At 39.3% G+C, this 13,078-nt stretch overlaps 1 protein-coding gene across 1 annotated transcript in view; it reads right to left on the bottom strand.

The window, feature by feature from the left end:
• wdfy3 (WD repeat and FYVE domain containing 3) overlaps positions 1–13,078 on the bottom strand; it is a 118,565-nt gene that overhangs the window by 105,000 nt on the left and 487 nt on the right. The window contains exon 2 of the mRNA XM_071204336.1: positions 180–390. Coding sequence (XP_071060437.1) covers positions 180–390 — 211 coding nt within the window. The remainder of the gene's footprint in view (positions 1–179; positions 391–13,078) is intronic.

Genomic DNA, 13,078 nt, shown 5'->3' with positions numbered 1-13,078 from the left:
ACGTTTCTTTAGAGAATACAACCAAAAGTTTCATTTTACCCAAGGACATATCTGCAAATAGTACAAATATCACTTTCAGAGCTTCTTGGTAAGGTGTGAACAGCATTTTAAGTTGATGGAGACTACATTTTTATATGACCTGGCAACACCAGAATTGCCCCCCCCCTGCTGTGACTCACCCTGTTAAATACGGGAAGCATCATGTAGAGCTTCTCCTCCTGCTCCTTCTGGGTCATGTGTCGAGGAGGGTGGCACAGCTCGGAGAAGAGGCGTCGCAGGTGCATCAGGCCCAGCGCGTTGTCCTGGGGGCTGCACTCCTCCTGCCTCGGCCGGCCCATGATCCTTTTCACCATGTTCATCTTGAGCGGCTTTGTCAGGGCAAATGCAGCCCTGTAGGTGGAAGAGAGGAGGGCTCAGACATGTCTTCAAGCAACTTGATACTCGAGTATCATAACAGCTCTACTGTACTGAAAATGTGCTCCGTGAACAAGATCCACATTAACAATAGGGCGTGGCAATGTGATGAAAATATCAATATTTTCAGTCAAATATCAGAATCACTTTTGCTACAACATTTTTGCATTCACAAAGGGAGATCTTTGGTACAAAAAAAATCATCAATATTGTGGATAAAATCACAAAGTTTGTGAGTGAAAACAATTTAACAGCTAGTCTGGTAAATTCAGCAAATGACATCACTTTAATGGTGCATTTAAAAGACACATGAGGTTCAAGATACTAAGAAGTCAAACATGTAATATTTAAAAGAAAACAAGATGGTCTTCTCTAAAACTTTCTTTAAAATACATGTGATTGAGCTGGCTTATTAATTCTAACTTCTAACTTGTCTGCTACAAGCTAACCACCATTGTTCTCTTATAAACATCTCATGTCAGTAAAACGGCACATATTCTGCTCATTCTCAGGTTCATATAGGTATTTCATCCTCTACTGCTACATGTTTACGTACTTTAATGTTCAAAGACTGAAACCAGAGCCCAGTCTGTTGTGATTGGTCATCCGCCTAAAGATGTCAGAAATGCCCAGTCCTTTAGTATATCACGCACCATATGTTGGAGCGGTAGCCAATAGAATTGTGTGTGTTACATAGTGATGTAATTGTGTTACAGAAGTAAACAAATGAGTCCAATAAAAGGTGTTTCAGAGAGAAACATTGGAGTTTCAGTCTTTACAGAACATCTACAGGCACAACAACCAATATAACTCACTAAAGCAAAGGGGAAAACCCCATAACATAACAAAACATAACAGGGCCCCTTTAAAATCAAATTAATAAAAGCTACAACTAGTTGCTTGTGACGTCGTATATATTTAGCCATTCATTCCACAAATCAATTTCTCAGCCTATCTTTAAGATGGTTGCTAGGAGACTTCGTGGAACTGCAGTGCTTGCATACGGCACAGATAAACATACGCTGAGGAAAAACTAATTCAACAACCAGAAAGAGTGCAACAAAGGAGCCCATCCATCTCTCACTGTAACTTGCCAAAGGGCACAATGACGGTGGTGTTTGTGGGAGAAACAAAACAAAACTCTCATTTATTTTCCCTTAACGAGTGTTTAGGGATGCAGCTTGACATTTTAGAAAGAAAAACTCTCAAAAATACATGTATAAAAACTACTCTTTCCTTTTTGTTCCATTTAAACACTGCTCCATCTTACACAATAATTATCAAGTACATTTTGTAACATCATACAGCACACTGGCTCTAAGACTTGGACCCTTTCACACTGTAAAGGTGGAGAATTGGCAACGGCAAGCTCTAACTGATGTTAAAATCATATTTTGCTCGTGAGATTGCTTAAATGACTGCAAGACATTTGCTCTGAAAATGTGATTTCCAGTAATATACAGTCCGATGCCTTACAGAGGTCCATCACGTTTTACCAAAAGCGCTCTCACTTTAGACATTAAACCAAAAGCCTCTGCTTTATGGCTATCCAAAACAATTATGATAAGAAATCTTAAAAATAAAAGCTCAAAACTATTCACAGTGTGGGGGGAAAGTGTTCTCATGGCTACAGAAGGGTTAGGGTGCATTCACACCTAATAGTCCGCTCTCTGGTGCGCACCAGACCACAGTTTGTTACATTGTTTCATTTTTCAGAAGGTTCGGTTTGCGTTCACACGGGCGTTTCACCGACGACAGGTGTTCTTACTTTTATGTAGCTGACGGAGAATTTTTACTTTACACGACACTGTTCAACACTTCATTCTGCTTCGCTCTTTAACTAAACAACCGCGGATGTCTTGAAAGACTCTCACGCTAAAGATTTTTGAAGATATCCGCGTTCTTGTGACACGTAAATACTGCGCTTCCTATGTTTTGGTGCGGACTGCGTTCATACCAGCAATGAACCACTCCAGAGTTCGCAAGCAAGCGCTCCGAGACCACCTATTTTAGCGGACCAGAGTCCGGTTGTTTAGTTCACTTAAGAGGTCTCGGACTGTGTTCACACCGACCCAAATGAACCGCACCAAGCGGCTAAACGCACCAGGGTTCGATTCAACCGGACTATACAAGGCAGGTGTGAACGCACCCTTAACTTTGACACCTTTAATTCAAACCAAGCATAAGTCTCTTTAATATCGATGTTATACGATGTAATAATAGGTGACAGGGCCTTTAAATTAAAATAGAGTAAACAATGGAACACATCAGGAAGGACTTAATTAATACCCAGCTAATTCCAAAATGCTAGTAAAATTTGATTTCAACCAGAAGTCACTAGTTCTGAAACCGAAACATGGATACTTTCTTTATAGTCTTTGCCTCTGTGGCAGATGTACATGTACTTTAGGATACATTCCGAAAGCCATCCAGAACAATATATAGGTGTAAATAGGCTGCTCACTCACACCCTATTAGATGCTCTACATATACCAGTGGTCTTTTTTGTATGTTTTTATCATATATTAGCTTAAATGTTGTTCCTGGCCGGTAGTTTTTTTAAAGTATTCTTAAATCTATTTTGTAGATTAATCAATTTCAAATAATCTATAAAGGGCAGAAACTTGTGAAAATGATCCATCAGTTTGTGAAAGTCCAAGGCAATTTCTTAAAAGGTCTTGTTTAGTTAGCTGAAACCCATATGACGTTCACTTTATTATACTTTAAAACGGGGACAAGCAGGAACTCTTTATGTTAAAAACTTTTTCGAATAAGCAATAAATGGATTCTCAAAATAGAGGCTATTATTTTGTATGTTGATCGTTTTATTGATGCAGCTCTGCTCGAAGGTTTGCTATGAGGACCATCTCTTCAGCTACTTATTAAAGGTCACATGTCATGGCCATTTCCACTGATCATAATTCCATTGTTGAGGTCTACTAGAATAGATTTATGTTGTGCAATTTTCCAAACTCACATTGGTTTCTCATACAGCATCTCTGTAAACTACGTGTATTCACTGAATTTCCCTCTCTGCCTTTAACGGCTCGTTGCAGCTCCAATAGCTGTGTGATCTGATTGGTCGGGACGTTGTGAATCGCGCTAAGCTCCGTGGAGGTGTTGTTTCCTTGTTTGGCGATACACAGCCACACTCATCCTGAGCACACACAAAGTCACAGCCGAAGTAAAAACAATAAGTGTGGCTTGATATTGAGAAAGAAAAAGGTTGATAAACGCTGTGAGAATGGGTCTGCAGAGAGAATTTCGCCGCGATCCCAACTGTCTGTTATCAGCCTGCAGCCAGGGAGGAGAGATCAGTAGAGCTGCCTGCACTGAGTGTGTGTGTGTGTGAGGAAGTCCGTGGATTGGTCAATTTGGACCAATCAGCGGGGGCTTAACGCAACGGCTCCGCGGACGTAACGTAACGGCTCCACGGATTGGTCCATTTTGTTCCGGGTACGGTTGACATCATGCGTACCCGGAAGAATCAAATGGACAATGACGTATCTCCAACGAGGCGTTTTGGGGAGGTCTTTTCTGTTTTAGAGTTTTACTCGCTGCAGGGTGTACTTTGAGGGTTTTGACTCTGCAGACCGTTTACATGCATAAAAACCTTCATAACACACAAGGGGACGGGCAATAACCGGAAAAGCATGACATGGGACCTTTAAGACTAAACCAATCTGGATTCAAACCAGCCACCCTCAGGCTAACCGCCCCTCTGAGCACGCTCATTCACTCTTGGCAAGCTTCTCTGTCTGTTGGCAAATCAGATTTTATTGTTGTGATATCACAAGAGATTTTTGTGTATTCATAATGTAGTTTATAGAAACGCCAGTATGCCAAATGTATTCCCTCTCTTTATGAAAACAACCACCCAATGTTGTTCTATGCTTGTGTCAATGTATGTTTTTTATTAAAAAGGTTCTTTTTTTGGCTAAAATGTTTATTTCCAATAAGCACCCCATTCTTTAAGTCATTAACAAGTCAACCAATATAATATACAATTAGGGCTGTGCAATTAATCTTATTTGAATCTCGATTTTGACTTGCAACAATTACGAAAACAACGTAATCGAAATAAAACGATTATTTTGCTGCGTTCCCTTTCGCAATGATGCTCTCAAATTTGTCTTGCGAATACATCCTGCCCGCGCGTGCGCTTTCACCCCTCCCTAAGCCCTCTCGGCCAGGTTGTGTTGTGACTTGCATTCTGTTTAATAAATCTATATAAAGACGTTACAAGGGAAGCTTTAGTTGCCGTGTCTTTATTCTCCGGTCTCTAGCGTACAGCCAACTTTCACTAACCTCGTCAAGCCGGATTATTTTTATACTATTTATTTAAATGTTTTATTTATTCCATTAATTTTTGTATTGGTTTTTCAGTTGAATTATACTTAAAGTTCAGGGGTATTCAACTGTTAAAAATATACTGTTCAAATTATTATTTTTATTTGTTTTAAAGTTCAATAAATTGATGTTTTCTAAGTCAATGAATAATCGTGATGTCAATATTGACCAAAGGTAATCGTGATTATTATGATTTTTGGCATAAGCGAACAGCCCTATATACAATAATACTATATATTCAATGTAATGGTCAATGGAATTCAATTCTCATTTTGGTTATCCAGGGACCTTACCCTAACAGCTTATCTTTGCATTCATTAAACACACAATATTAAATACAGTAAATCAGTCCTGAAACAGAGAAAACGCACATATGTAATGACCTTATGGCCTTTCCCCTAGAACCTATAACATACCACACATACTGTTTCATAACTCCAACCAATTCAATTATCGTGTTTTTTTAGCAGGTGTTCCCATAATTCAGCCTTTTGTTAAGTGCTTCCCTGCTAAATTACTGCCTGGCCATGACTGGCAGCTCGACAACCTACTCGTCCTGTCCCTCTCCTTTTAGAACTGTCATAAAAGACAGCAAGAACGTGTAAAGATACATGGTGGCAGAGACAGACGGCCACAAAGGCGCTTCCGAGTGTTATCCTGATTTACGGGAATGTGGCACTAACAAAATTACTCCAGACTGAAGGCTTTAGTAACTCATTTTGCCCACGCAGCAGAGCTGTCCTCTATGTGAACTCACACTTAAACGGCAATTTCCATTTGCTTCACTTTCCTCTGAAGTGCACAGCCTGTGCCTGAGAATTCTTCCCTCACCCTTCACCTGGTCATTGCTTTGATTTGTAACTACCGCAGTCATGCTTTGAGTTGCATAATCAGTTCTTTTGCATCAATGTTGTGGGCTACTTTCCCCAATTCGAAAGACCTTACTTTTTGTAAGTAAAAAAAAAATTAACCCCAGACATGTGGGGTTAATCTCAGACACGTTGTAGACACATGATGGGGATCAAAGAAGACCTGAAAGGCTCACGGTTTGACGTTTACAATACAGCCTGTGTTGGCGCAGATATACTCAACAATTCAGCTTTCACTCACCAACAGCTCTGCCTTCCTGAGATAAGGCATTAGAGCAAGCCCTACAGCACGTATCCTCACAAAACATCAAAATTATACCACTGCCAGCTGCAGACACTGATACAGTTTGGTGACGGGGAATTTTAGTTTTAAGCGACAGGCCTCTAGACGGTAATAGTAAACCAGTCCAATGTTGATGCATGTTCAAGGATGTCAACTACATTTAAAGGTGAACTTACTTATATATAAAAAGGGATACATTCAACCTTTGCGAGTAAAACAAATAAAATGTATGTGAAAGTATGTGACTGTGAAGGAGTGCTTTCGTCATTTAATCAGAGGGTTGTGGGTTTGATCCAACCACCCTATGGTCAACATGTCGATGTAATCCTTGGGCAAGATAGTTAACCAATGCCAATGGCATGGCCAACGGTGTGTGAGTGAGTGTGTGTGAATGTTAGCTTCCTTGAGCAGTGGGCACCTTGCACCTCTGTATGAATGAGGTGTGAATGGGTGAATGATGACTTGTAAATGTAAAGCGCTTTGAGGGGTCGTAAAGACCGGACAAAGAGCGATATAAATACAGTCCATTTACGATTTAAAAACACATTTTAAATATAAAGTACATTTGTATTATGCAACAAGTGCATTTAGGTGTTGGAAAAACACTTCTCTATTCTATTGACTTGCACGCTTTGCTTTCGCTCCATGTATTAGAGGAAGTGACTGCGGAACATGAAGTCCATTTAGATACAGGAAGTTGCAAGGCATGTCTGATTAACTGCGGCTACTGATTTAAACGTATTCAGCCATAATCTATTTAGTTGGGGGGGTGGGGGAGGGGAATTAAAAACTACTGAGGGTCTAATCATGAGCAGATGCAACCAGAGTGACGTTTTGGCATAGAATTAATTATGTATCCGATTTTGTTTTGTTTAAGTTACATTACTTATCAACAAACACCATAAAAATGTTATGAAAGTGCTAACTCATACAGTATACGCTGACCTTGTGAGTGTTTCACACAAAAAGTCTTGTTTTAAGAATAAAATGACCAAGAGATTTTTTTTTTCTTTGTGCATATGTGGCAAAAAACACACATTTAACCACCACCTTCCATATTTGTTTTTTTTAACAAAACGTTTGGAAGCCCATTGAAGCTTACCAGTGAGAAGTAGCCTTTAATATGAACCAATTATTTATCCCTAGCACACACACTTAATTTATGAAATGACAAGTTCATATCTATTTTAGCACAATGAGGAGCTATTCTCAGCAGCTGAATCAGCTTCCTGCCATGCTAGCGTCCTTCCCCTTTCTGTGTCAGGGAAGTATTGCCTTTCGTTCATAGCATAATAATCCACGGACAAAGTCTTTATCATAAATAAAACAAATTCTCCACCGGATACATGGACCATTAGTTGTTGTAAAGACAGAAAAGGGCACATATTTATCTCACATTTAGCTAAGCAGCCACCAGCAGTGGGGTTATGAGGTGGTCAGAGGTGCTAGCTTCAGCAGCATCAGCAGGAAAGCCAGTCTTCAGCTGGCGGCTAAACTCAGGCTGGGCCACGGTTTGGTGAAAAGCCGCCAATCAGGGAGAAAATCTTGCTGGATGTCAGAAATGTAGATTCCAAAAGCAGAAGTGGTTGGTCTGCGAGTGGAGCCTCGCAGTTTTTCAGGTTGATATGTGAAGCTCATTAGCTAGCCAACATGTATCTAGCAAATGTTTAGCAAAATATTAGAAGTGAGGCTACTAGACTAACGTTAGGTCTACTGCAATAGCCTCACTTTTAATAGTTTGCAAAACATTAGCTAGCACTAGTGTTTTGCAGTTGCTAGCAGCTTATTGGGATTTTAGACAGACATAATAAATTAAGCATTATTGTTAGTTAAGCATGTTAGCCTGCAGCCCCACTTCTTGTCTCTCTCTAACTCATTGCAGATGACTGCACTAAAGAAAAGGGCACAGAGAGGAAACCAGTTGTAAGATGTTTAAAAGTTAATTAAACATAATATGCGTAAATGCATTTCAAAGAAGTTGTGTTGAGTTGTGTTGGAGTTTGTGTTATTTTACATTTTGACACCAAGATTTTCTGATTTTACTGCAAATGTATATCGGTTCCAAATATCGGTTATCGGTCTCCTTGATTACTAATAATCGGTATCGGCCTTGAAAAAGCCATATCGGTCGATCCCTAATATATATGTGTATATTTTAAGACATGTTTGGTGTCTCTACGGTTGTGTCCTTGTAATAAGAATAATTCTCAAAAGACATGGCAACAAAAAAAAAGGTCAATCAGATATCAGCCTTATCAACCTTTAGGGCTATATAGCAGTAGAGCTACATCACATAGAAGAGCAAAGTCATTTTTTGTTTTGTTCAATAAGGCAAGAGTTTTGTCATCTAGGTACTACATTTTCAACGATAAGCGATGTCAAACGATCTCTGTCATTGAGCTCAGAAGGTGATTCATTCATCAAGGAAGTAAGACAATTAAAGGACAACCTTTTCCAGGGAGGAAACCGTGGATCGTTTTTCATAGATTTTGACAACATTTCTATCAATTACAGAAACATTGTAGTCGCCAAAATAACAAAGACATTCCAACATTTAGACAATCTGTAAACAAGCAAACCGTACTGTCAGATTACCTACAATTTAAACCAAATGTAAGGACTTCTGAAATGTCAGTAATTAAGTTATCAGTGCACAGAAAATTACACTATTGTAAAAATGTTCATCATTGTTTCCCAAATGTCTTGTTTTGTCCACAACTCAAAGATCTTAAGGCATTGAGGAGTAGAGAAACCAGGTGGAAAAGGAAAATATCAAGTTCAAATCGTTGCAGCTTTAACTACATGAATATGGTAAGTGAACAATTAATCACAGAGCTTTATTAAACAGAAATTGACAAAAATTCTAAGAAAATTCTAATAAATTGGAAATATCCTCAAACTGTATTCAAGCTATGACAGCCGACCTATCTTTGGTGCTATAATGAAGCCTCACCTCAGATCAGAGGCAGCATTATCTGTGAACAATGCTGACTGGGACCTAGTGTACTGAGCCCTGTGTAACAGAGAGAGAGTGAAGCGAACACGAGTGCTGAGAGAACGGAGCGCAGCAGGGCCGGGACCACAAACTGGGGCAAACACATGGCATACGACTCGGCATAAGGCTGAGATGGAAAATCAACAAAAAGAAAGCCAATTATACCTCACTCCACCTATTTGGTAAGCAGTGAGCGCGTCATGAAAACCACACAATCAATCTAGGCGTTGTTAGTTGTGTCAGCTAGGGGACATTTTCTGTTTTCATTACCTCACGTCTCCACAAGGACAGTGTACCTTTTAGAAAAATGACATCTATTTGTGTTGATTTCTGTTGGCTGGATGACCACAAAAAAAAAAGTGTTTTGGGAAAGGAAACTTTGTTTGTAACATATTTTATCTGCAAAGAAAGCCAGTGAAAGCATAATATGTTGTTTAAGGCCAAGTCTTAAAATAACCTAATTTGTAAAGTTTTTGAGCAATGTAACTTCATTTTGGGTGTTTGGTAAAGTCATGAGGGTTGGCCATTTCTGACAAAAAAATAAAGAAATCAATCAATCATTGAAATAATGAAGGCCTTGGACATGTTTTCATTAGTTGTGTCTTTACCGTCCTTCTGTTGGTGCAACTTTACTTACTTAGAGAGAAGCTTTACACCTGAAAGACACATTTTGTTTTTGAGTGGCTTCCTGAAGCCTCGTCTAAGATGAGAGGGTAACTCATAATTATCAAGCCTAATGATCCTACACTGAAAATAGGGCTGCTCGATTATGGCAAAAATCATAATCTGGATTATTTGGGTCAATAATTGATATCACGATTTACTTTGAAAACATCAATTTATTGAAAGAAAAAATGTGAACAGTATGTTTTTAACAGTTGATTACCCTAAACTTTAAGTATAATTCAACTGAAAAACCAATACAAAAAATAAAAAATAATTAAAATAAATAATAATAATAATAACAACAAAATAATAATTTTATTTTGATTACGTTGTTTTCGTAATCGTTGCAAGCCAAAATTGTAATTGCGATTAATTGAGCAGCCCTAACTGAAAATACAAAACGTTCTATTGGGGGCGCCAGCTGGGCACTTGCAGTCCCAGCTGCAACATGGAAAAATATAATTAAATCATCTTCTGTTGCTAAGGTTTAACTCATCTTCTTAAAAACGTATCCAACCTTACAAATACTGGTATTAACTGGTTCATGTTATTGAAAGTTTGGCATCAAATGTGTTTAAACATATTGGCATGATTTAGTTTTATTCAAGTAGACATGATCCACCCTTTAGTTTCAGATCAGAAAACATAGCCAGTAAAAACAAAAACATTCCGACAACTTTGGCAACACAGCACTCTCACTTCCTTCTGAGATATTAGGCCATCTTATCTTTTGAATGGAAATACCTGAAGGAGGCAGGAAACGGTTCAGAGGGACTAAGAATTGCAAGTACAAGCTATTTGGAATCCTAGCAAAGTGTCAACAGTATGCGGCTTTATCTCCAACACTGCCTTTAACAGCTTTGTCTGGGACACCAACATTTGTCATAATTTAGGCAAACACATTATACCTTGCTGGCCCATTACTCATCTCTCTGCCCTGATGTGAATTTGAATGTCCAGCAGGATGAGCATGGGAAACCCACTGCGCCATTATCATACAAACTAAATAGTGGTGCACGATAATTATCGGTCCGATATTAGGAATTATGACGTCATCCCGATAAACCCGATAAAAGTATTAATAGCCCCGATAATATACAATATATTTTTTGGGTAAAAAAAAGAAAAAAGTACTGCGGTGTGGGTGGATTGGGATGAGGGGCGCTTGTTTTTCACTCGGCTCGTCCCGTTTTGCCAGTACTGTGGTATAGTGGTTTAGGAAGAGGGGAGTTTTTCACAAATCCAGCGCTCCCTAACTCATGCCTGGCTGTGACGTAAATGGTGTGCGGCCGTGAAGCCAGGACACTAAACACACACGTCGTCGGTAGTATGGGACTATTTCAAAGTTTCAGAGTTAGATAGTTCGCTTGCTATTTGTATTAACAAATGCAATGCAGAAGTTCCACGAGAAGGGAAAAAGGCAACGAGCTATAATACTTCCAACCTGATTAGTCACCTGAAACATCGCCATCGCTACGACGGTGTGTTAAAAGCGTACGAAGACGCCTGCGCTGCTAAACTAGCGGCGAATCCAAAGCCAGCTACAAAGACACCGGGGCTTTTACCTATCGACGAGGCTTTTGAAAAAGGCAAGAAGTTTGCCAGAGACGACCCCAGGGCTAAAACGATCTCTAACTTCATCATAGAAATGATGGCGCTTGACGACCAGCCCTTCGCCCTCGTCGAAGATAAAGGATTCAGTCGGCTAGTTCATCATTTAACCAGGTGTGCAAAAACTACAGGTACATTTAATATATATTTATATTTATATTATTATCGGTTATCGGTATCGGTCTTGAGAAGCAGGAAGTTATCGGTATCGGTTTCAAAAAACCAATATCGCGCATCCCTAAAATTAAATGCTAATCATCCCTTTAAGAGTGCTAGACCATGTCTTTGTAGAGTCATGAGAAATCCAGTTTACAGGGGAAACAGCATCAAACCGTTTCTCGTCTTGGCTGAACTGAAGGAAATGAGTCAATGGCATCGCTGGAATGTCAACTCTTATGCAACCGAGCTTGCTTTCTTGGCCCTCCAGTCTTTTTCAAAGCATTCTCTTTAAGCGGACGCCAGCTTCAATGAACGTCTCGCAGACTAAGCACTAACTTCTGGGAGATGAAGGCAGCCATTGCCCTGGAAAAGCCAAACTCTTCAAAGGCTTGTGTGGTTGTTCCTCTGGAGGAAGTGATGTAATCACAGAAATGTCTCCTGTCTGACAGTTTACCGGGGAGCTCCATGGAGAAGAGAAGAAAAAAATGGGTTGACAGGAGTTACCAAACAAATAAAAGGCTATGTAGGCGGTGTTGAATTCAGCCCAAAAGAGTCCCTTCTGCAAGCCATTGTGACACACAACCATTATATACTTGTCTTTATTAGCCGACAAGCAAATGGAAGACAAATATCTTCTAATACCCAGAGGCAATGTAATCATCACTACTTAAGAGATGAACTTGAAGCATTGTTGATTTACAGTGACAATGCTACAAAAGAGCAGATTCTAACTGCTGAGGTGGGTCTTTGAAGAACAGCTGATGCATGAGCGTAAACAAGAACCAGAAGGCAGGAAATAATTTCATGCCAAACAAGTCCGGACAGGAACAGAACAGACAGCCTCCTCGTTGGATATCTATTTAGACCTTCAGCGTGCCTCGGGTGTCATCATCACGGGCTATTACCACCAGCCTCATTTTTGTGAATTCAACCTGTGTCTCTGTTCTGCTAGCTGTTTTGGCAGATAAACATGTCTTACTGTAAATTATAAGTTTACAGTAATAAGTGTAATTTGACACATATATGTTACTTATGTCTTTGATGCTAGCTTTCAACCACTACTATTTGAATCCACATTATATTGTTACACAATATTAGGTAGAGTCTAAAGAAATGTTTCTGTTGAATCTCTTTTCACAAAAGAGTTTTAGGTATTTAGCACGCCAGCAGCAGCAGCTATATAATGATTCATGTCCAATTGGACATCTAGTAAACGTGGTAAAAGATGGTATGTGTTTGAGGCTGCTCACTACCATTTTGCTCTCTTCCAAAGAAGATGTTTGTAATTTTCCTGTCCCATCTGGGGTGCTAATTTCTCCGCCTCAGCTTTTGTTTTGCTTTGGAGTCCATTCATTTGTTGTTTGTTATGGACACATTTACTAATCTAAAATGTGACCGTAAAAACACTTATTTCAATGTATACATCATGCCATATAAATTGTTTTCAAAATGTTAACAAATGCTACTAGATGTTTAAACGTGATCATCTGAGTAAAATATTAGTGACAATTCCGTTTCACTACATACTGTGATAGGGATGTACTTTATTTAAAGATGTTCCTTGCTGTGGAAATGCAACATTACTCTAAAAACAAAAGGAATCAAATATCTAAAAAATGATAAGTCATCACTGTTCCTAACACGCAGTATAAGGTTAAATGTAACCCTAGCCAGTCCTTTCTTCTCGTTATCAAGCACACATCGGGGGTATTGTGTGACATAACTGGGAGC

The sequence above is a fragment of the Pseudochaenichthys georgianus genome, chromosome 9, assembly GCF_902827115.2.
Source record: "Pseudochaenichthys georgianus chromosome 9, fPseGeo1.2, whole genome shotgun sequence".
NCBI classification, from domain to species: domain Eukaryota; kingdom Metazoa; phylum Chordata; class Actinopteri; order Perciformes; family Channichthyidae; genus Pseudochaenichthys; species Pseudochaenichthys georgianus.
The sequence above is the reverse complement of the archived record's forward strand: the minus strand, read 5'-3'. Positions and strand labels throughout refer to the sequence as shown.